We start from the raw sequence: 22,435 nt of genomic DNA, 5'->3' as shown, positions 1-22,435 counted from the left end.
TCAGACTTACATCTGAAATGCGTACTCTACTCATAAGTATAAATATAATGTTAAATGAATGCATGAAATATAGTCCTCTTTTTTTTTTTTTTTTTTGCCTTCAGTCACTAGAACTTGGTGCCAGCACAAAAAATCCACCACTCTTGGCAGTCATTTTTCCCCTTTTCCCATTTTATTGGATAAGAAAGAGATAGACTGAGAGGGAATGGGGGGAGGATAAAGAGGGAGAGAAAATGGAGTTGGTGTACTGCACTAAAGTAAAAGACTCTGGGGTAGATAAGAAGGAGGGTTCAGATCCTGGAACATGATGGCAGAGGACCCAGTGGGGGTTGTATTGTTATATGGAAAACTGGGAAATATTATGCATGTACAAACTATTATATTTACTTTCAATTGTAAAGCATTAATTCCCCAAATAAAAAAGACTGAAAATAAACAAATAAATAAAATAAAGTGCAAACAGTCCATTAATTATAGTGATGAAATCCAATCACAGAAATAAGAAATCATCTAAGAAAAAAGAAAAAGAGAGAAAAAAATAGACAACCGCAGACCTTTCTTCACTGCTCTCATGAAGCTTCCTCCTTGCAGGTGGAGAACAGAGGATTGAACCCAGATCTTGGTGTGGGTCCTTGAATTTAGTCATATGTGTGCTTAACCGGGTGCACCATCATCAGTCCCCCATAAAGTCAAGTTTCTGAAACAATGGACAAAGAATGATAAAGGAAGCAAAAAATAATAAATCTAAAAAAATAAGATAGAGAAGAAATATTTTTTAAATGCAGACACATGTGAAGATCTTGTTCTGTGGGGGAAAAAAATCTGCCTAAAATAGACATATTACTCACTGTAATAACAGGGATTTTTGTGTTGGAATTATTCATCCTTTCTGTAACAGATGCTAAAAATGTGATTTCCAGGAAGTCTTCATTAGCTATGCTAATATGTAAGAAGGAATTTAAATGTGCATGCCTTCAGGACATCCCTCCTATACATGTAAAACAGTTTATGTTGAGGAAGAATGATCAAGTAGAGTGGCCTGGGAAGTGGTGCAGTGATAAAACTTTGGGCTCTCAAGCCTGAGGTCCTGAGTTTGATCCCTGGCAGCACATGTGCCAGAGTGATGTCTGGTTCTTTCTCTCTCCTCCTATCTTTCTCATAAATAAATATAATCTTTAAAAAAAAAAAAAAAGAAGAATCAAGTAGAATGAGATTTCTGAAATTCACTCACTACTACTCTTGTAAGTTAAAGAAGCACAAAGATAATTTAGATTAAAAGATTTTTGATATTTGCATCCTGACAGTTAATTATTTTCTTTTTAAAGATTTTTTATAAACAGTTTAGTTTAATTTAGTTTAATGAGAGACAGAGACAGAGAGAGAAGACCAGTGCTAAACTCTGGCTTACAGTGGTGCAGGGGATTGAACCTGGCACTCTGGAGCCACAGTCTTTTTGCATAACTATTATGGAGGCTCCCTGGCATCACCAGATAGTTACTTCTACTACAACACTAGGGCTCAGCTACTTGTCCCTTACCAGTCTCTACATTAGTACCCATAGTCCTATTTAGGAAATATAATAAGTAGAAAATCATTATTTCTCTAATGCAATGATTTAAAATTTAAAAGAAAAAAAAAACTCAAGCTATGAAAATAGCCTGGAGGTCAGCACTTTCCTGAGAGCTTCTTTCACATCTTTGTTCCGCAGACTGTAGATCAGGGGGTTCAGCATGGGGATCACTACCGTGTAGAACACCGTGGCCACCTTGTCAGTATCCGTCGTCATGTCGCCAGAGCTGGGCCGGCAGTAGATGAAAAGGATGGTCCCGTGGAAGACAAGGATGGCAGTGAGGTGGGAGGCACAGGTGGAAAAGGCTTTGCGCCTGCCCTCCGCAGAGGGCATCCTCAGGACGGTGATGAGAATGAATGAGTAGGAGGCCAGGATGACGACGATGGTGCTCATCTCGTTGAAAGAGGCCACGATGTAGAGCAGCAGCTCGTTCTTCCTGACATCAGAACAAGCGAGAGCCAGGAGAGGGGGCAGGTCGCAGAAGAAGTGGTTGATGGCGCTCGATCTGTACAGCGGGATCTCAAGAGCCAAGCACAAGTGTATCAGAGAGCACGCTGTCCCGCAGAGGTAGCAGCAAGACACCAGTCCCGCACACAGACGGCGGGACATGACCACCATGTAGAGCAGAGGGTTGCAGATGGCCACAAAGCGGTCGTAGGCCATCACTGCCAGCAGGAAGACCTCCGTGACAGCAACTGAACAAAACAAGTAAAACTGCACCATGCAGCCCAAGAAGGAGATGGATTTTTCATTGCTTAAGATATTAGCCAGCATCTTGGGCACGATGACTGTGGAATAGGAGAAATCCACAAAGGACAAGTGGCTGAGGAAGAAGTACATAGGGGTGTGAAGCCGAGAACTGACCTGAATGAGTACTGTCATGCCTAGATTACCCACAACCGTGAGTCCATAGATGAGCAGGAACAGCAGGGAGAGAAAAATCCTCAACTCAGAGGCATTTGATAACCCCAGGAGTGTGAACTCTGTGACAGCTGTACAGTTTTCCTTGTCCATGACTCTGGGTTTATTGGAACTAGAAAATATACTAAGAGTTATTCATCACTTATGAGCCCAAATTCAGCATGGCTGGCTCCTAAAATATACAAAAAGTTATCGTGAGCAATATGATTTTCAGCAAAGAAGTTAAGACATGACTTTTCTGAAGTTTAGAAGATCAGACTTGTTCTTAGTGTGTGGTAATTTACTAGAGCACCAATAGGAGACTAAAAGATTATTTTATAGACATAGTCAACAGATTGTCACAATCTGTATTGAAGCAGAATTTCAGGTTTTCAAAACAACATGGGAGCAACTTGGAATTTTGTTTGATTTGGTTATGTAATTCTTTTAATAAAAGATTTTGTTTTTCACAGTAAAAAAAAAAAAATTTTTAAACCTCAAACATGTAACGTACAAATGCATAACTGTCAGTGTTGCTCACAGATCACAAAACATTCAGATCCATAAGAACCTATGTAGCTCCATAGTGGGACTGTAGACATTAGAATCATTACAGGGAGTCGAACGGTAGTGCAGCGGGTTAAGCGCACATGGCACCAAGCAAAAGGACCAACATAAGGATCCCGGTTTGAGCCCCCGGCTCCCCACCTGCAGGAGAGTCACTTCACAGGCAGTGAAGCAGGTCTGCAGGTGTCTATCTTTCTCTCCCCCTCTCTGTCTTCCCCTCCTCTCTCCATTTCTCTCTGTCCTATCTGACAATGATGACATCAATAACAACAATAATAACCACAACAACAATAAAAAATCACAAGGGCAACAAAAGGGAATAAATAAATAAAGATTAAAGAATCATTATAAATACAACGTGTAGGGAGTCGGGTGGTAGCTCAGTGGGTTAAGCACAGGTGGCGCCAAGCACAAGGACCGGCTTAAGGATCCCAGTTTGAGTCCCAGGCTCCCCACCTGTAGTGAAGCTGGTCTGCAGGTATCTATCTTTCTCTCCCCCTCTCTGCCTTCTCCTCCTCTCTCTATTTCTCTCTATGCTATCCAACAACGACGACATCAATACAACAACAATAACTACAACAAGAAAACAAGGGCAACAAAAGGGAATAAGTAAATAAATAAATATTTAAAAATAAATAAATACATCATGTATTATTTAATTAGACATGTTGCTTATGAAATATAAACCTCTTCTCCTGATAAGTCCACTGGTCAGTAGCAGAAGGATTGGGGTCCTGAGCAGCTATTTATATGTGCCACGTCTTTCTCTTTCAGTGGTTAAAATGATGAAGGCTAGGCTTACTTAAAACACGGAATGTTGCACTGAGAAGGCGTAAGGTTGATGCCTGGGTAGTGAGCATGTTAAAACACAGCTTTAAAGAGAGATGGTTCACATCCTAATGTTTCACTTAAAAGTCATATGATCTTGGGGCTCGCATGGTTAAGTGCACATATTACCATGCACAAGGACCCAGGTTCAAGCCCCTGGTCCCTGCCTGCAGTGGAGAAGCTTCACAAGTGGTGAAACAGGGCTGCAGGTATCTCTCTATGTCCTCCTCCCTCTCAATTTCTCTCTGTTCTATCAGTTATAATAAATAAAATAGGAATAAACTTTTTTCAAAGTCATACAATCTTGAAGACCAACATTGCCCAAATAGAAAGTAAAGGATAAAAGCCTTATTGGATGAAAAAGCTTACTTTTGGATAATTACAGTTTTCATTGCATTAAGTAAGCATATATATTCGCTAACTCTCTGCCCTCCCTTACACACACATTAAAAATACAGTTGTGCTGCAATATTAGTACAGCTGTAAAGAGTAAGACTTGCATGCAAAAGGTCCCAGGTTCAATCCCTAGCACCATATGTTGCCAAAAATAAAAAATAAATAAATAAATTTTCATCTCTCCCTCTCTTTCTTCCTCTCTCTTTCTCACTTGTGAGACGTTTAAAAACAATAATAAGGTAAAGCAGACAGCTGGTTGACTGAAGATTGAATTGTTCCAAGTTTTCATTCTGCTTTTTCTCTCATCATGCAAATGGAAGATGTTGTCCTAAAGAAGTGGCATATTTTTTAAATGCTGTAGTTCAGGGCAACCTAAATGCAGATTACAAAAAAATAATAATAGATCACCTCTATGAAGAAAAGAATAAACCTTATAAATGCAGAAAATACCATTTTCCACAAATATTACCCAAATCTTCAGAACTAGTCCAAACAATCAACCTATGGGATAGATGGTTTGCCTTGTTTTTGAAGATACGGTGAGAAAGAATAACGTGTGATCCTGTATGATTACTCCCTTGGGCCCGTGTTCCTTAAGTGTCTCCAAACAATCATTTATCTCTGAGGTATACCAACAAGTCATAAGTTAAAAACAACACTCTCTTGGGACTCCAGGAGCTAACCATCTATGAGACAGAATTTTAGAACAGATCATCCCATATTTCAAAAAACAAAATGTAAAAATAAATGTGAACTAAGCTACCTTCCCACTATAGACAAGCAGAAGCAGCAATAAATGCCCTCAGGCTTTGTTTTATCATGGCTAGTTCTTCACTGAACTGAGCAGGCTTTTTCAGAGACAATGAGATACCACTGCTCCAAAGTTTCTCTAGCTGTCTTACTAATCCCATGTGACGTATGATGGGCAGGAACCTGGTTGCAGTACAGAGCAGAGCAGATGCCCTCCCTGGATGAATTATCTCACAGCCCCATCTCCGCCCCCACACAGAGTACACTGGTGAATTTAGAATACACGTGCACTGCAACATAAGCAAATCGTGTCTAGATGTATAGGAAAGAGAAAAAAAAGACTCAACAAAGATCATCATCTAAAAAGTTCATCTAGAAAAAGTTTACACAATCATAGGTAGCTGTGCTTTAGTTTTCAGTGAGTATCTGTAGAAATGGTCTAAGTATTGTGTTTTGGAAGTCTGGAAAATAATCACATGGCCAGTCTGAATTTGGTATCTGTTGCCTCCTTTTTTTTATCATTTGATCATATCTGATATTTTTAATTGCATGGTAAGATTGAAGCTGACCATGACTGAGTTTTAATTTGAGAGCTTGTTTGGAAGTTCTAGCAGGGGAGCACAGCTACTCATATACCCTCCACCAAAGAACAGTCCATCTCTATTCACTGAAAGCGAAGCTTGGGGAGGGACACACATGGAGCAGTGAGGGAGGAAGAGGACACCTGCCTAACCAACCAGATGAGCCTAATCAACCCTGGAGATCAGTGGGGTGACAGACCTCACAGCCAGATCACCCTCACATCCTCGGGTTTTAATTTGAATGAAGTATGTAGATGATATAATACAGCTCCAAGCACTTCAGTGAGAAGTAAAGTTGAAAAGGACAGACATTATGATCATGTCAGAAAAAAAAACTATGAAAGATTAATAACATATTTTATATTTTCTTTTTTAATAGAATTTCTTCTTTTTAAAGAATTTATTTACGTACTCATGAGAAAGATAGGAGGAGAGAGAGAAAGAACCAGACATCACTCTGGTACATGTGCTGCTGGGGATTGAACTTGGGACCTCACCGTTGGGAATCCAACGCTTTATTCCCTGCACCATCTCCTAGACCACTCATTTGATATTTTCTTTTTTATTATTTCTTTATTAGGGGGTTAATTATTTATAGTTGATAGTAAAATACAATAGTTTTTACGTGCATAGCATATCTCAGTTTTCCACATAACAGTTTAACTCCCACTAGGTGCTCCTCTGCCATCATGTTCCAGGACCTGACCCCTCCTCTCCCCACCTCAGAGTCTTTTACTCTGATGCAAGACCCCAACTCCACTCCAAGTTCTGCTTTGTGTTTTCCCTTCTGGTCTTATTTTTCAACTTCTGTCTATGAGTAAGATCACCCCATATTCATTCTTTTGTTTCTTACTTAACATTTGATTTTTCCATTGGCAGAATAGCAAGAAACACAGGACAGACATACCTTTTTAATTTTCTGCATTTAAGTTTTTTTTTTGAGAAGGAAACTTATTTCTAAAACTCTGGTAGAGTTTTTCAAAAACTATCAAACTGTTTGAAACCATGTTCATAACACAGATGGTGTCTTATCAATTTTCCATCTGTGCCAAGCTCACATGCCAATATATACGCGTTCATGCCATATAGTATTCAATAAAAGTTTATTGTACTGCTAACTCGGTATTGTATTTGAACCCCGGATCTTGTCATAATTTGATGGATAAAACCCCTTACTGAGATGTCACCTAAAGTCATAGTCATTCTGTAATCAAGGTCAAATTCAAACAACACTCATAACCTTAGGAGGTACTTCTAAGGTCTCTAAGTAAATCTAAACTTTGTTTTCTTAACTGCTCTATTAGCCTAAGAACTTTGTCTTTTACAGTGGACACTCTATTTTTATTTATTTACTATTTAATAGACACAGATAGAAATTGAGAGGGGAGAAGGAGATAGAGAAGGAGAGAGACAGAGAGATACCTGCAACCCTGCCTCACCACTCATGAAGTTTTCCCCCTGCAGGTGGGGAGTGGGGACTTGAACCTATATCTATGTGGTGTGTGCATTTAACCAGGTGCACCACTTCCTACCCCTACAGTGGACAGTTTCCTCACTGCCCTACCATTAGTCTAATTGCCCATTATTTGAAAGGTGAAGTCTGTGTATCATTTTACCTGTGATTTGAACTTGTAAAAGCTAAAGCCTTGTGTTAAGTAAGAGGAATCTACCCCCTAACATGCTACAATTAAAGAGGATGCAATTGATGCTTAATGAAATAAGTCCATGCATCTACATGCTGGATATATTGTTTTATTAGGCTCTAGCCCATGTTCTCTCAATCTTGAGATGAAAAATTGATGATAAGAACAATTGCTGAACTTTTCAGCAAGAGACAGAGCCAGCTCAAAGCAAAATCTTTGCTGTTCCCATTGGACAACATTAATCTGTCAACATGCTTAAAGGTATCTTTAAAATCAATTTTCATGAAAGCAAAAGAAAAAAATCAATTTTCGTGAACACAGTCTATATGCCAGGGACAAACTCTACCCAAAACAATAAGCTCAGTGAGAAAAGACTTGAGTGGCCATTATCTTGCTGACTGTTTCCTTCACATCTTTATTTCTCAAGCTGTAGATCAGAGGATTCAACATGGGGATCACCACTGTGTAGAACACAGAAGCCACTTTGACAGTGTGCCTGGAGTTTTTGGAGTTGGGCACACAGTAGAGGAAGAGGATGGTCCCATGGAAGATGGTGATGGCAGTCAGGTGGGAGGCACAGGTGGAGAAGGCTCTGCGACGCCCACCTGCTGAATGCATCCTCAGGATGGTGACAACGATGATGACGTAAGACATGAGAATGATGAGCAGTGTGCTGACTTCATTGAAGGTGGCAAACGTGAAAAGCAGTAACTGATTGACAGAAGTGTCAGAGCAAGACAGGGAGATCAAAGAGGAGAACTCACAGAAGAAGTGATTGATTGTGTTGAGACCCTGAAATGATAATTGAACAGTGGTGCAAGTGAGTATTAAAGAGTTTGCGATTCCCCAGGCATAGGAAGCAACGACCAACATAACACAGAGTTTCTGGGACATGGCAGCTGTGTAGAGTAGAGGGTTGCAGATGGCCACCATGCGGTCATAGGCCATCACAGCTAATAGGAAGGACTCAGTGACCACAAAGGTACAAAAGAAAAAGAATTGGACTACACACCCTACAAAGGAAATGCTTCTATCTTCCACCAGTAGGTTCTTCAGCATCTTGGGAGCAACGATGGAGGAATAGCAGAAATCTACAAAGGAGAGATGGCTGAGGAAAAAGTACATGGGGGTGTGCAACTTCGGGTTAATTCTGATTATGACAATCATCCCAATATTCCCTACAATAGTGATGATGTAGATGACCAGAAAAATCAAGAAGAGTGGGACTTGTAGTTCCGGGTCATCAGAGAAGCCCAAGAGAACGAATGTGGCCCCACTTTTATTTTGTTGTGACAGTGACATGGCTCCTATTTGTCAGAATCTGAATCAGTCCTGGAGAGAAAAATATGAGGGTAGAAAAAAAAAGAAAGGTTTGTTAACTAGTCTACTCAAACTGGAAGATGAAACATCAGCATTTCTATATGTATCTCTTAGGAAACATTCTGATAAAGGTCAAAAATGCTAAAACAAGGTAAGTGAATTTTTTTTCCTTTAAATGAGACAAATAATTATTGAGTTATTTATTTGGCTTAATTGTTTTAATTTTTATTATTTTTAATTTTTTATTGGCTAGAGACAGCCAGAAATTGATAGGAAGAAGGAGATAGAGAGAGACAGAGACAGAAAAACACCAGCAGACCTGCTTCACCACTTGTGAAGCATCCTCTCTGCGGATGGAGACAAGGGGCTTGAACCCAGGTCCTTGCACATCGTAATGTGGGCGTTCAACCAGGAGTGCCACCACCCAGCTCCCCTTTTTTTACTTTTATTTTGTATTCTTAATGTATTATCATCTGATTTTAGTACTATAAACATTCAGGGTGTATCATTTTACATCTCTATATGTCTGTAGCAATCACTGTACCCACCATCAAAAAAAAAAAAAATACCGGGAGTCCGGCAGTAGTGCAGCGGGTTAAGTGCAGGTGGCACAAAGCACAAGGCCTGGCATAAGGATCCCAGTTTGAGCCCCTGGGTCCCCACCTGTAGGGGGGTAGCTTCACAAGTGGTGAAGTCTATCTTTCTCTCCCCTATCTGTCTTCCCCTCTTCTCTCCATTTCTCTCTGTCCTATCCAACAACAATAATAACTACAACAATAAAACAAGGGCAACAAAAGGGAATAAAGAAAGAAAGATTTTTTAAAAAAATACCTCACTATTAGCAAATTAAAATATGAGCTCACAGATTTATGGTTTATGCCATTCAAAAATTGACTTAAGAATTTCAACTGCCCTTGAATATTGGTAATAGTAAGTTCATAATAAAAGTTCATAAAAATAAGCCTATCAGCCAGATGGTGCGCCTAATTGAGCACACATGTTACAGTGCACAAGGACACAGGTTTGAGCCCCTGGTCCCCACGTGCAGGGGGAAAGCTTCACAAGTGGTGAAGCAGGGCTGCAGGTGTCTCGCTGTCTCTCTGTCACCCCCTTCCCTCTCAATTTCTGTCTCTATCCAGCAAAAAAAATAAAAGATTACATTTTTTAAAAATAAGCTTATCATAGCATGTCTCTCCCATAATCTATAACAAATCTGAAAACATTCTGATCAGTTAACCTTTGCATTATGTGTTGATCACATGAAATTAGAAGTGAGAGAACATCTGAAATTTTCCACATGTCATTTCCTTGTGAATTCCTTGTAGCACTTTAATCTTTGCATTATGACTCATTAATCTTTTATCAAAATGAATTTTTAATTAAGATTTCTTCATTAATTTAATAATGGTCAACAAGTGCATTGGATAAGAGGGCTACAATTCCACACAATTCCCACCACCAGAGTTTCACATCCAATCCCCTCCATTGGAAGCTACCCTATTCTTTATTCATCTGGAAGAGTGGACCCAGGATCATCAAGAGGTTCAAAATGAATGTTCTTCCACTCAAGGAACCCCATTTGTCAACCCTTCTGCATTTCTTAGAGGGTGAGGACTGAAACAGGGCCGGCAAGATAGTTCATTGCATAGTGGCTTGCACTGTCATAGGCAGGACCCTGGTTCAAGTCCGGCCCCCACCGCCCTGAGACAAGCTTCAGTGCTGTAATGTCTTTCTCTTAAAGAAATAATTAAAACAGAAGGGAGGAGCAGGCAGTCGTGGACCAGGTTAAGCTCATATAGTACTAAGCACAAGGACCCGCATGAAGATCTGGGTTCAAGCCCCCAGTTCCCCACCTATAGCAGGGAAACTTCACAAGCAGTGAAGCAGGTCTGCAAGTGTCTCTCTTTTTTGCTCCCCTCCCTACCCTTCCTCTCTCAATTTCTCTCTGTCCTATTCAATAAAATAGAAAAAATAACCTCCAGGAGCAGTGGGCTCATTGTGTAGGCACCAAGCCCCAGCAATAACCCTGGAGGCAAAAATATTAATAATAGTAACTGAAAGCAAAGATGAAAGTAAATATAATCTACAAGCAGAGTTTGGAGAACCGTGACTTCCCCAGCACTATAAGGAGGAACAATCATTGCTTCTTCTTTTTTTTATTTAAGAAAGGATTAATTAACAAAACCATAGGGTAGGAGGGGTACAACTCCACACAATTCCCACCACCCAATCTCCATATCCCACCCCCTCCCCTGATAGCTTTCCCATTCTCCATCCCTCTGGGAGCATGGACCCAGAGACAATCATTGCTTCTACAGCAGGAGCCCTAATCCCAACTCCTATGCCCATATGGCCACATCCTGATCTAAATTCTGTCTAAATAATGGCACATCTTGGGCAGGAGTAGATAACATAATGTTTACGCAAAGAGACACTCATGCCTAAGGCTCCGAAGTCCCAGATTCAATCCCCTGCTCCACCATAAGCCAAAGCTGATAAGTATTCTGGTTAAAGTAACAATAATAATAATTAATAAAATAATAAAAATACTCATAAAAATAACAGCAGGTCTTTTATTTTCTTTTAGTGATCACACTTCTCACTCAATTAATAGAATATTTAAACTGATGACAGTTCAGTGGAAATATATGTGACAAGGAGTTATGCCAGAAAGCAATGCTGATATGGATGAGTTTGGGTTTGGGGTTTCTTTTTTTCTTTTTTTTTACTGGGGAGAATTAATGGTTCTCAGTTTTCTGCAAAAAAACAAAAGTCTCACCCACAGCCTAAATACTCCTCCACCATCATACACGAGGACCAGCAGTACAAAGCTCAGTCCGAGTTCTGCTCTGTGTTTCCCCTTCTGTTCTTGTTTCTCAATTTCTGTCCATGAGTGAGATCATCCCATATCAATTCTTCTCTTCCTGACTTATCTCATTTTACATGACTCCTTCAAGCTCCATTCATGCTAAGGTGAAGAAGATGACTTCATCCTTCTTAACAGCTGAGTAGTATTCCATTGTGTAGATAGATCGCAGCTTACTCAGCCACTCATCTGTTGATAGGCACCTGGGTTTCTTCCAGGTTTGGGCTAGTACTGATTGTCCTGCTGTTCTTTTTCTCTTAGTAGTAATTCTCTATAGTAAAGACTAGAACACTTTAATATCCTTTCCATGGTATAACTCTCCACCTCTTGAACTTTTCTCCCTTTGAAACATATAGGGATTCATTCTATTCTATCTTATCATTGAAGGAGAAGATGGATTATAAATTTGAACTAGTACTGTGCTGTGAAAACATTTTGGAAAAAATAAAATCTTTAATGAAGAGGAATTATACTTCTCTAATTTGTGACCAACACTGCTAAGATCCAATGTACCAGGAAACTATTTCTTTACAATTTCTGATAAAGTTATCACTGAATCCACAGTCCAATAAATCATGATCACTTAAACCACTTATAATAAAGATTTCTAACAAAATACAAGACTAAGAACCTAATGCCTTCTCTTTTTCATCAATTTAAATATTAAAGAAAAGCTCAGAAGACAAAGCCATGATGTTGAATTACCACATATTTTCTTAGTAAAGTATTTGCATGAATTATCACATAGTTTACTTAGTAAAATATTTGTATATGGTATTTAAGTGTTTGTTTCAACTGTTTTATATACTGTAATGACTCTTGTGACCCTAATGCTATGACTAAGTTGTTGGTCATTTTTTGTATTTTTGAGTCCAGGAAATATAGCAGTTAAAGATAACACCGTATAATCTTCCTCATTTTGTTGTAGTTTTATTTTTCTTAATCTCATGAGACGTGTGTCTCCTGTTATATGATCTTAATTAAAGCTATTTCCTTTGAATCTTTTCCATTACAAAGTGTTCAGTCTCTAACCATTATATCTAAATATTTGTTTATTCTACCTTGATTGCTTCTTCTCCAAAATTTTACAAAAGTAATACACATTTTCAGGATTCTCAGAAACATTTCATTTCATTATTCCAGGTAAACTGTATTCAAGGAGCTATTATTAAAGAGCTTAGCAGAGCCAGGCCCCCTGATACAAAGCTCCGTAGAATAAGTATAATTCATCTGTTTCTTTGCTTGTACTTCTACAGCAGCTAAATATTCTCAAAAGTTGCCCATATCTAAAAGATAAATCATCCCTCCCAAACTGTCTTTTCTCATCTACATTCAAGTCATAAGCAATCTTGTTTTAAATTCTTAAGACAAACCTGGTGATGGCAAAGACAGGACCTCTCTTGCTTGGCAGTGGTGTGTTGTAGGATCTTATATCATTCACCCCCTTCAGGATCTGAGCCCTAGAGATTAGCTGTTGCTTCATTCTCTTGAGGTCACAAAGCCTGCAATTCAATTTAATGACTTTTCTCTGATGTAATGCTTGTGCGCTACGAATTCTGAATAGCGTTATGGCCATGTCGTATAAAAACTCTATTTGATAGTCACTTCCTCCAATTCCCACATCACTCTCAGAGTTTCCTTAAATTATAATAGATACAATTGTAAAAGTCATCATTATTAGCTATTTCTCCTTTGTCTACATACTTATCATGCTGAGCCAACAGGTGATGCTATTATTATAATTACTAAATCTCACTTGGTTATATATATTAGGTGGTGGGAGTGTGGGGGTTGGGGTTATGTTTCTAATACTTCCCTTGAGCTGTTTGTAACTCTATGAAGTTTGTCTGTATGGCCTCTGTTCCATTTCAGTCTCCATTCAAGTCGCCCAGGTTTGCTACTAAGTGACAGTCGTGTTTGAAGAAGCAGAGCTCAGTTTACCATTTGGCCACCAGCTGTAGCAAATTACCTTCTAGGGAGCAGACCAGACTGGTCTGGCAAGTCCCCTGCTACTGTGGTGTGACCCCACCACCAGTTCAGCAGAAATTCATCCCCAAAGTCATGGGCCAAAGCTCAGAGGTTACCCACCCCCACTCCTAGTCAGCACCCTTCGCAGCCTTGGCTATTGCTCAGAGACAAAATGGTGTTATTTGTTGCCAGAGCTCCCAGCCTCCAGGTGCTTGGCTTCAGTCTGTGCCCCGCCCCCACACCTTGTCCACACCCACGTGAGGCCTCAGCGTCTGCAGATGTCCCAGCTACAATTTAGTGAGGTTTGTGGGTTCAATCATTATCAACATTCATAGTTTTGTGTATTAATCCATAGCCATGCCTCTTGGAAGTCCCCCCCCCTTAATAAAGTCTAAAAAAAATGTCTGGCTTTATGTACCATTGGATAGAAATACTATGATTTGGTAACATACTCCATTAAATAGGTAATTGTGGTGACCCCAGCAGGAGTCTGGGACTATTAGCATACGAATGATGTCACCCTGAGGAGGTGCTTCAGAGAAGGGGATGTATAAAAGCAAGTAAGGGACTTTGAGCATGTGAGCCTCTGGCTGGCTGTTGCTGCTGCTGCTGCTGCTGCTGCTGCTGCTGCTGCTGCTGCTTCTGGTCAGAAGCTTCTTCTGGTCAGGTATCCGCCATGGCTGCTTCTCCTGGGAACTGAACACGTGTGACTCTGCTAGCCGGTAAACTTTTAGCCCCCTCTACAGCCATGAGCAACCTTTACCAGAGCTGATAATTGTTTACCTTATGGAACTAAACTTTGATGACCATATGCAGACTTTATAGACCTAGCGTACGCTTAACCCTTGATGATAAGTGCTTATTTTGCCTTTTACCTGTTTCACCCTAATAGACCGTGTATCGATTAAACCAGTTCCCAGCTCCAGCAGTGATTCCTTCTATGTGCTGCAAGCAGCCCCAACCCCCAAACCTCTTTTTAAGTTAATTTACAACAGACAATATATAGACCCAGGCAATCTTTCAGTTACTGGGGCATGGGGCTAGCATAGCTGAGGCTCCTAGTAATTCCCAGTACTGCATGTCCTGGAGTGTTGCTCTGTTCTCACTCTCTCACTCTCTCTGTCTCTGTCTCTCTCTGAATATAACTTGAAACAAATGGTTAAGGGTATGTAAATAAGCAGACATTTTTACACCAGTTTCCCATATTTCATGAGAAGATGAAAATTGTACCTGCATATCAAAAACTGTATTGTAGGTCATTACCCCCAATACATTGATATAAAGTACATAATAATTCCCTATAAAAGGTGAATATAAGGACCAAGTGGTGGCTGACCCAAGAGAAGTCACATATACACATAAGGACCTGGGTTGAAGCTCCTGGTTTGATCTCTGTATCTCTCTCTCTCTGTCTCTGTCTCTGTCTCTCTCTCTCTCCCTCTCTCACCTCCAGGCTTATCGCTGAGGTTTGGTGCCTGCACGATGAATCCACTACTCCTGGTGGCCACATTTTAACCCCATTTTATTGGATAGGGCAGAGAGAAATTGAGAAGGGAGGGGAAGATAGAGAGGGAGAAAGAAAGATAGACACCTATAGACCTGCTTCACTGCTTGTGAAGAAACCCCCCTACAAGTGGGAAGCAGGGGCTCAAACTGAGTTCCTTGAACAGGTCCCTGTGCTTCTTACTATGTGTGCTTTACACATTTTGCCACCAAGTGACCCACACTGCCCCACCTCCTCTCTGCTTCTCACTCAATAAAATAAAACCTTTCAGTGGTGGAGTCATTCAGACACCAGTCCTTGCAATGATCTCAGTGGAAAAAACAAAGTGAAGATATTATTATATTCTACATAACAAATTATCCAATACTTGTTAATATTTTACCCTACATTTTATTCTTGGGTTTTTTTATTATCTCTACTTATTTCTTAGAGATAGCCAGAAATTGAGAGGAAGAGAAAGGTAGAGATGAAAAGATACAAGGAGGCACTTACATCCCTGTTCACCACTTGTGGAGGTTCCCCCCTGCAGGTGGGGACCAGGGACTTGAACCTGGGTCCTTTCACATTGTAATATGTGCGTTCAACCAGGTTTGCCACCATCTGCCCCTCCATACATTTTATTCTTTTAAATTTTAAGTATCACAGATTCTATTTTCATTTATTTATTTTTGATAGACTAAGAGAAATTGAGGAGGGCCATGGGAAATAGAAGGAAGAAGAAAAAGAGAGAGACCTGCAACACTGCTTCACTGCTCATAAAGCTTCTCCCCAACAAGTGGGGACTGGGGACTTGAACCTGGGTCCTGGTGCATCCTAATGTGTGTGCCCCACTGGGTCTACCCCTTCCCCAGTTCCTTAGATGTATTTGAAAAAGGACTTCTATTAGGCTTCACTTCACTCATTATTAGGGGAAGGCAGACTGAATCCACACTGAAAGTCCACCCACACCTGTAAGAATGGCCTTCATCAACCAAACAGGAGCCAGTAAATGCAGATTAGGATGTGAGGAAAGAGGGAAAGCAAGCTGGTTGAGCTAGTAGAGGGAATACCTCAATAAAGAGAAGCGCCACTCCTAAGCACTTCTCCCAAAGATCTGTGCACCCTCCTCTTCACAGCTACACTGCTCACAGGAGCCAAAATATGGAAGCCACCTCAGTGCACACTGAGAGGTGACTGGAGAAAGAATTTAGGGGACATGTGCTCAATGGATCACTACTCAGATATTTACAAAGATGCTTTGGCATCCTTCAGGACAGAATAGACGGAATCAGAGGTGTTTGTGCTTAGTGAAAGTGAGTAAAGAAATGAAAGATACACTGCATGGTTTCACAGAGGTGTGGAGTCTGCAGAACTGAAGCACATGAACTTGGACGAGATAAAAAGGTAGTCAGCCCATCTCTTAATACCTTGGGAGAACTAGGGTGGATTTTTTTGGTGTGGGGTCCCGGGGGTGTAGAACTTGGTGGTGGGGATAGCGTGGAACTGCACACCTGCTATCTTCTATTATTATAAATCATGACTAAATAACTAATAAAAACAAAAATAAAATGTCTATGGTCAACATTCAGTTTTGACTATATTCTCTAGGACTAATTTTCAATCAGCAATCCTAGGAAAGTGAAAATAAGAATACCAGAACTTGTACCCCTCCTACCCTATGGTTTTGTTAATCTATCCTTTTTTAAATAAAAAAATAAATTAATAAAAAAATAAAATAAAATAAAATTATATTATCTAGGACTAATTTTCAATCAGCAATCCTAGGAAAGTGAAAATAAGAATACCAGAACTTGTACCCCTCCTACCCTATGGTTTTGTTAATCTATCCTTTCTTAAATAAAAAAATAAATTAACAAAAAAATAAAATAAAAAAGAATACCAGAACTTCCTCACCCTTGCATGTAACTAATTAGACTCTATCTAATTAGATTCTATAGAGTCCATACAATCTGATTCGATTCTGTACAGTCTTCTAGTGGAACAAAGATGTAGATGTCATCAAAAACAACCCATTCAAAGAGGGCCTGAGGAAGTTGTGGTGTATATACACAATGGAGTACTACTCAGGTATCAAGAATACTGAACCCACCTTCTCCAACCCATCTTGGATGGAGCTAGAAGGAATTAGGTGAAGGGAGATAAGCCAGAAAGATAAAGATGAGTATGGGAATGATGCCACTCATAAACAGAAGTTAAGAAAGAAAAACAGAAAGAGAAATGTGAAGCAGAATTTGACTGAGTTTTGGTGTATTGCACCAAAGTAAAGGACTCTTTCAGGTAAGTAAAGGTGTCTTTCATGTCTGGTGCATGGTGATAGAGAAGGCCCTAGGCTGGTGATGAGAATGTTTTGCAGAAAACTGAGAACTTTCTTTTTCCTTTTTTTTTAAAGTTTTTGTTTATAAAATTGGAAAACTGAGAAGACCATAGCTTAAGATGGGTTCAATTTCACACAGTTCCTGCCACCAGAACACCCTATCTCATTCCCTCTACTGACAACTTTGAGAAAGTTTGCACATGCCCCAGAAACTGTATTTACACATATTATAAACCACTAATCCCCACAACAAGAAAATTAAAAATCAAAACCAAAGCAAAACAGGAGGCATTAAACTAGGGCAATAAAAAAAAAGACATTTATTTCTGCAAAGTCCTTTAGCGCTGTTTTAGATTTCTAGAGTTATTTTTAGTTCACAATGTAAATACTGTTTCGGTGACTCATTGTCTAGGGGCTACATGATATAGGGATAAAGTACAGGACTTGCAGCACATATACAGAGTGATGCTCTAATTCTTTCTGTCTCATTTATCAACTCACATATATATTGAAAAGATGATCTAAGAGCAGTTAATGGGATAGATGTGGTGATACAATTATCCCCAGTGACTAGATCTAGAAAATAATACCTCCACCACAAAGACACAAGAGACAGCCTTCAACTAATTACATGTAGCCCACTGAGTAATACTCCAGTTACAATTACATATAGTCTACCCCTTCTTAGTCCTGGAGGCAAACAGAAGACCTAGAATTTGGTTGACTTTAGACTGTGAATCTGCTTCCGCATATTTCTTCTTTGTGTTCACCAAGGTGTCTTCTGTCTCAGAAAGAAAATGCATGTTCACTGAAGTCTACTGCCTCCATGTTACCAACCGTGGGTGTGTTTCTCTATAATGTTCCATTACTGACAAGATAGATATCTACACTGTGTGGATCATAAAAATAAAGTCTCCGTGAATTAAACAAGAACATTGGACTTCAGGTAAGTTCATTTCTCCTTTAGACTCTTTCAGGTTAGGTGGAAAACATGACCAGTTCAAAAATAATCTATGCTTTTATAGGCAGAGATATGTTCATCTTCACAGTCAGATCAAAAATGCTCAAGGAAATCAAATCCTTATTATAGAAAATGGCATCAGTGAGAAAATCCACAGGTTGTTTGATGACTTTGAACTTCCATGGAGTTAGCTTCTGTTTGAGTCCACTGCTAGTCCTGAGCCATTGTTTACTATTTAGCATTATTATTTAGCTTTATTTATTTATTTATCTAGCATTATTAATCTTTTTACATATTTTGTTAGCATCCTAATGATTGTGTCAAGAAAGAGCAGTAGCCATAAAGTCCCTAATTAACCAGGGTGTCGCTAACAGGACTTCATTCATTAACAATCATAAGTAGATGTCCGATGGTGCTGTGCCTGGTTGAGAGCACCTGTTACCATGTGGGAGGATCAGAGTTCAAGCCCCAGGTCTCTACCTGCAGCCGTGGACACTTCATAGCAGTGTGTTCCTCCCTTTCTGCCTTCCCCTGCCTTCTCAATTTATCTCTCTTATCAAATCAAAGAAAGAAAAGTGAGAGAAAGACAGAGAGAGAGGACAAAAGGAAGAAAAGGAAACGAAGTGGCTACCAGGAGTAGTAGATTCGCTGTGAAGGCACCCAGCACCAGAGATCACTGTGCTGGCAGTAATAAAAAACGAAATAAATAAAGCATAGATAATAATTAGTGGACAGTTATCAGGTGAACTGGAAAGAATGTGCTTATTATGACAGACGCTCTATGACTAGCTCTGCAGATAGGGCAAATGATGCAAGAGTAAGGGCATCTATTAAGCACACAGCTTCATAATGTTACCAGGTTACAGCATTGAGTTTCCAGCATAGGCCCATTATTCATCATCAGAACGAACATGGAAATCTTGGCAATAATGCATGGGGCTATATTTTCTTTGCTACATATATACTTTATCAAAAACTTGAATATTTGCAGTGACTACACATAAATATGACTGAGCCTATGATCCTCAGTTTGACCATCCTAGCAATAGATATATTATCTCCTCGGGGCCGGGTTGGTGGCACACCTGTTTGTGCGCACATGTTACAATGCTCAAGGACCCAGGTTCCAGCCCCCAATCCTCACCTGCAGGAGGAAAGCTTTACAAGTGGTGAAGCAAGGCTGCAGGTGTCTCTCTGTCTCTCTTCCTCTCTGTCTCTCTCTTTACTCTCAATTTCTGGCTGTCTCTATTCAATAAGCAGATAAAGATATTAACAATAAAAAGAAGAAATATTATGTCCTCCAATGCTTTTACTGCCCTGGTTCTACCTTTATTACTTCTAGTGAGGACTTTGTATTGTTTGTTATATTAATGATATTGAGCAAAGACCTACAGACTGTTGAAGCTTTAAAAGCAAGTTTTCAGTAACATTGAAAGAAAGCTTTGATCTTGCACTAAACTAAATTATCATCTGTCACTCAGGATAGACTTCAAAACCCAACAAATCACTAAGAAAATGCACAACATCAAACATGTTCTTGAACTTTTATTTTAATTTTTTAATTATCATTATTTATTTATTGAATAGAGACAGTAAGAAATTGAGAGGAGATTAACTTATATCAGACAGCAATGACTCTACTCAAATGTCTGACAAAAAACATCAAAGTGTAAATAAGTTTAGGAACAAATTTCAGATCATTCAATATAATTTTTTATTCAGAAGTTGAAATGCAAAGGTTTCTGTGGCACTGTGCAGGTGTGCTCTTGTCAAATTTTAGTGATGATGATGAAATAATAAACTGTTACTATATTTCTTGTTTTCCAGATGAGGACACCAAGGTTCTGAGGGTTAAACCAACAAACCATAAGTTTGTTTTTTATATTTTATCTTATATTAGTGATTTAATATTGATTTACAAGATAATAGGAGTACAATTCTGCATAGTTCCCACCACCAGAGTTCAGGATCCCCATTCGCTCCATTGTAAGCTACAGCAGTTCTCTGACGTTGCAGATATGGGTGAACTATTATTTCTACAACCATCTGTCTATATCTGTATATACTTGGAGAAGGTTGTCTTTGAGCTGCCAAGTGGAAGACAGTGACTTGACAGCTTGCAATAGTTCCCACAGAGCAGAGTTCCTCCTGTCTCACCTCTGTCTGCTGCTCTGTTTTCTCTGATTTTCTTTTATCTAAAGCTTTGATCAAGAGTCATGGTACGGACCGACAGAAACCAAAGCTCTGTGACCAGGTTCATCCTTCTGGGCTTCTCAGACTACCCCCATCTCCAGGCAGCCCTCTTCCTCGTCTTCTTGGTGGTCTACACAATCACCTTGGTGGGGAACCTGGGTATAATTCTGGTCGTGAGGATCAACCCCAAACTGCAAACACCTATGTACTTTTTTCTCAGACACCTCTCCTTTTTGGATATTTGCTATTCCACCGTCTTTACACCCAAGCTGCTAGAAACCTTGGTCATGGAAGACAGATCTATCTCCTTCAAAGCTTGCATGGTACAATTTTACTTCGGCTGTGCCTTTGTGATCACAGAGATGTTTATGTTGGCAGTGATGGCCTACGACCGTTTTGTAGCTGTCTGTAACCCACTGCTCTACACAGTTGCTATGTCCCGTAAGCTCTGTGCACTCCTGGTAGCTGGGACCTACACGTGGGGAGGCTTATGCTCCTTGACAATCACCTATTCTCTTTTGACGCTAACGTACTGTGGTCCCAACATCATAAATCACTTTAGCTGTGAGTATTCTGCTGTTCTGTCTTTATCCTGTTCTGATCCTTCCTTTAGTCAGATTGTGTGTTTTGTCATTTCTACGTTCAATGAAACGACTAGCCTCCTGATTATCCTCACCTCCTATGTCTTCATCATGGTCACAATCGTCAAGATGCCCTCTACCAGTGGTCTCCGGAAGGCCTTCTCCACCTGTGCCTCCCACCTCACTGCCATCACCATCTTCCATGGGATCATCCTACTTCTCTACTGTGTGCCCAACTCCAAGAGCTCATGGCTTTTCATCAAAGTGGCCACTGTGTTTTTCACTGTCATGATCCCCATGTTGAACCCTCTAATCTACAGTCTCAGGAACAAAGATGTCAAAGATACAGTCAGGAATGTCATCAACTCCAAGCTACTTTCTCAGTCAATGCAATCCAGACACAGGCATTAATGTGCTGATTACATCCAATAATGGTCTCATGTAGCTATTGCTGATGCTTTCTTTTTGTTCTCAAGATGCATTTTTTAAATCAGATTTTTTCTTTTAAAATTATTATTTGTGGGGGTCGGGCAGTGGCGCAGTGGGTTAAGCACACGTGGCGCAAAGCGCAGGGACTGGCATAAGGATCCCGGTTCGAGCCCCGGCTCCCCACCTGCAGGGGAGTCGCTTCACGGGCGGTGAAGCAGGTCTGCAGGTGTCTCTCTTTCTCTCCCCCCCTCTCTCTGTCTTCCCCTCCTCTCTCCATTTCTCTGTCCTATCCAACAACAAAGCAACGTCAACAATGGCAATGATAACTGCAATGAGGCTGCAACAACTAGGGCAACAAAAAGGGGGAAAAATGGCCTCCAGGAGCGGTGGATTCATGGTGCAGGCACCGAGCCCAGCAATAACCCTGGAGGAAAAAAAAAAAAAGAGGAAAACGTAAAAAATATTATTTGTTTGTTTGTTTATTTATTTATTTATTTATTTTTGCCTCCACGGTTATTGCTGGGGCTCGGTGCCTGCACCATGAATCCACTGCTTCTGGAGCCCATTTTTTTTCCCCTTTTGTTGCCCTTGTTGTGGTTATTATTGTTACTGTTGATGTCATTGTTGTTGGATAGGATAGACAGAAATCTAGAGAGGAGGGGAAGACAGAGAGGGGGAGAGAAAGATAGACAACTACAGACCTGCTTCTCCACTTGTGAAGTAACTCCCATGCAGGTTGGAAGCCAGGGGCTTGAACTGGGATCCTTAAGCTGACCCTTGCACTTACTGCCACATGCACTTAACCCCCTGCGCTACTGCCCGACTCCCAAAGTTTCCTATTCTTTATCCCTTGGAATTATGGACCAAAATTCTTTATTTGGTGCAGACGGTGGAGGTCTGGCTTCTGTAATTGCTTCTTTATTAGACATGGGCATTGGTAGGTCGATGCATGTACCAAGACTGTCTCTCTTTTCCCCTAGTGGGGCAGGGCTCTGTGGAGGTGAGGTTCCAGGACCTATTGGTAAGGTTGTCTGCCCAGAGAAGTCAGGATGGTGTCATGGTAG

The 22,435-nt window shown here is 40.2% G+C and overlaps 3 protein-coding genes and 1 long non-coding RNA gene across 4 annotated transcripts in view; 1 reads left to right on the top strand and 3 right to left on the bottom strand.

Moving 5' to 3' along the window:
* Positions 1 to 12,867, bottom strand: part of LOC132534019 (uncharacterized) — a 69,994-nt gene extending 57,127 nt beyond the window's left edge. Inside the window, exon 1 of the long non-coding RNA XR_009545740.1 lies at positions 12,795 to 12,867. This is a non-coding gene — a long non-coding RNA (uncharacterized LOC132534019). The remainder of the gene's footprint in view (positions 1 to 12,794) is intronic.
* LOC103109467 (olfactory receptor 5L1-like) lies at positions 1,646 to 2,584 on the bottom strand. The gene has a single exon (XM_007518528.1). The coding sequence runs from the start codon at positions 2,582 to 2,584 to the stop codon at positions 1,646 to 1,648; it is 939 nt and encodes a 312-aa protein (XP_007518590.1).
* LOC103109468 (olfactory receptor 5D18-like) lies at positions 7,596 to 8,900 on the bottom strand. Its single transcript, XM_007518529.2, has one exon. The coding sequence runs from the start codon at positions 8,535 to 8,537 to the stop codon at positions 7,596 to 7,598; it is 942 nt and encodes a 313-aa protein (XP_007518591.1). The 5' UTR covers positions 8,538 to 8,900.
* Positions 12,868 to 20,384: 7,517 nt separating the features above from the next.
* LOC103109600 (olfactory receptor 1165-like) lies at positions 20,385 to 21,353 on the top strand. Its single transcript, XM_007518709.1, has one exon. It carries the CDS (start codon positions 20,385 to 20,387, stop codon positions 21,351 to 21,353), a length of 969 nt encoding a protein of 322 aa, XP_007518771.1.
* Positions 21,354 to 22,435: the final 1,082 nt, after the last annotated feature.

The sequence above is a fragment of the Erinaceus europaeus genome, chromosome 17 (genome assembly GCF_950295315.1).
Source record: "Erinaceus europaeus chromosome 17, mEriEur2.1, whole genome shotgun sequence".
Taxonomy (NCBI): Eukaryota; Metazoa; Chordata; class Mammalia; order Eulipotyphla; family Erinaceidae; genus Erinaceus; species Erinaceus europaeus.
The sequence above is the reverse complement of the archived record's forward strand: the minus strand, read 5'-3'. Positions and strand labels throughout refer to the sequence as shown.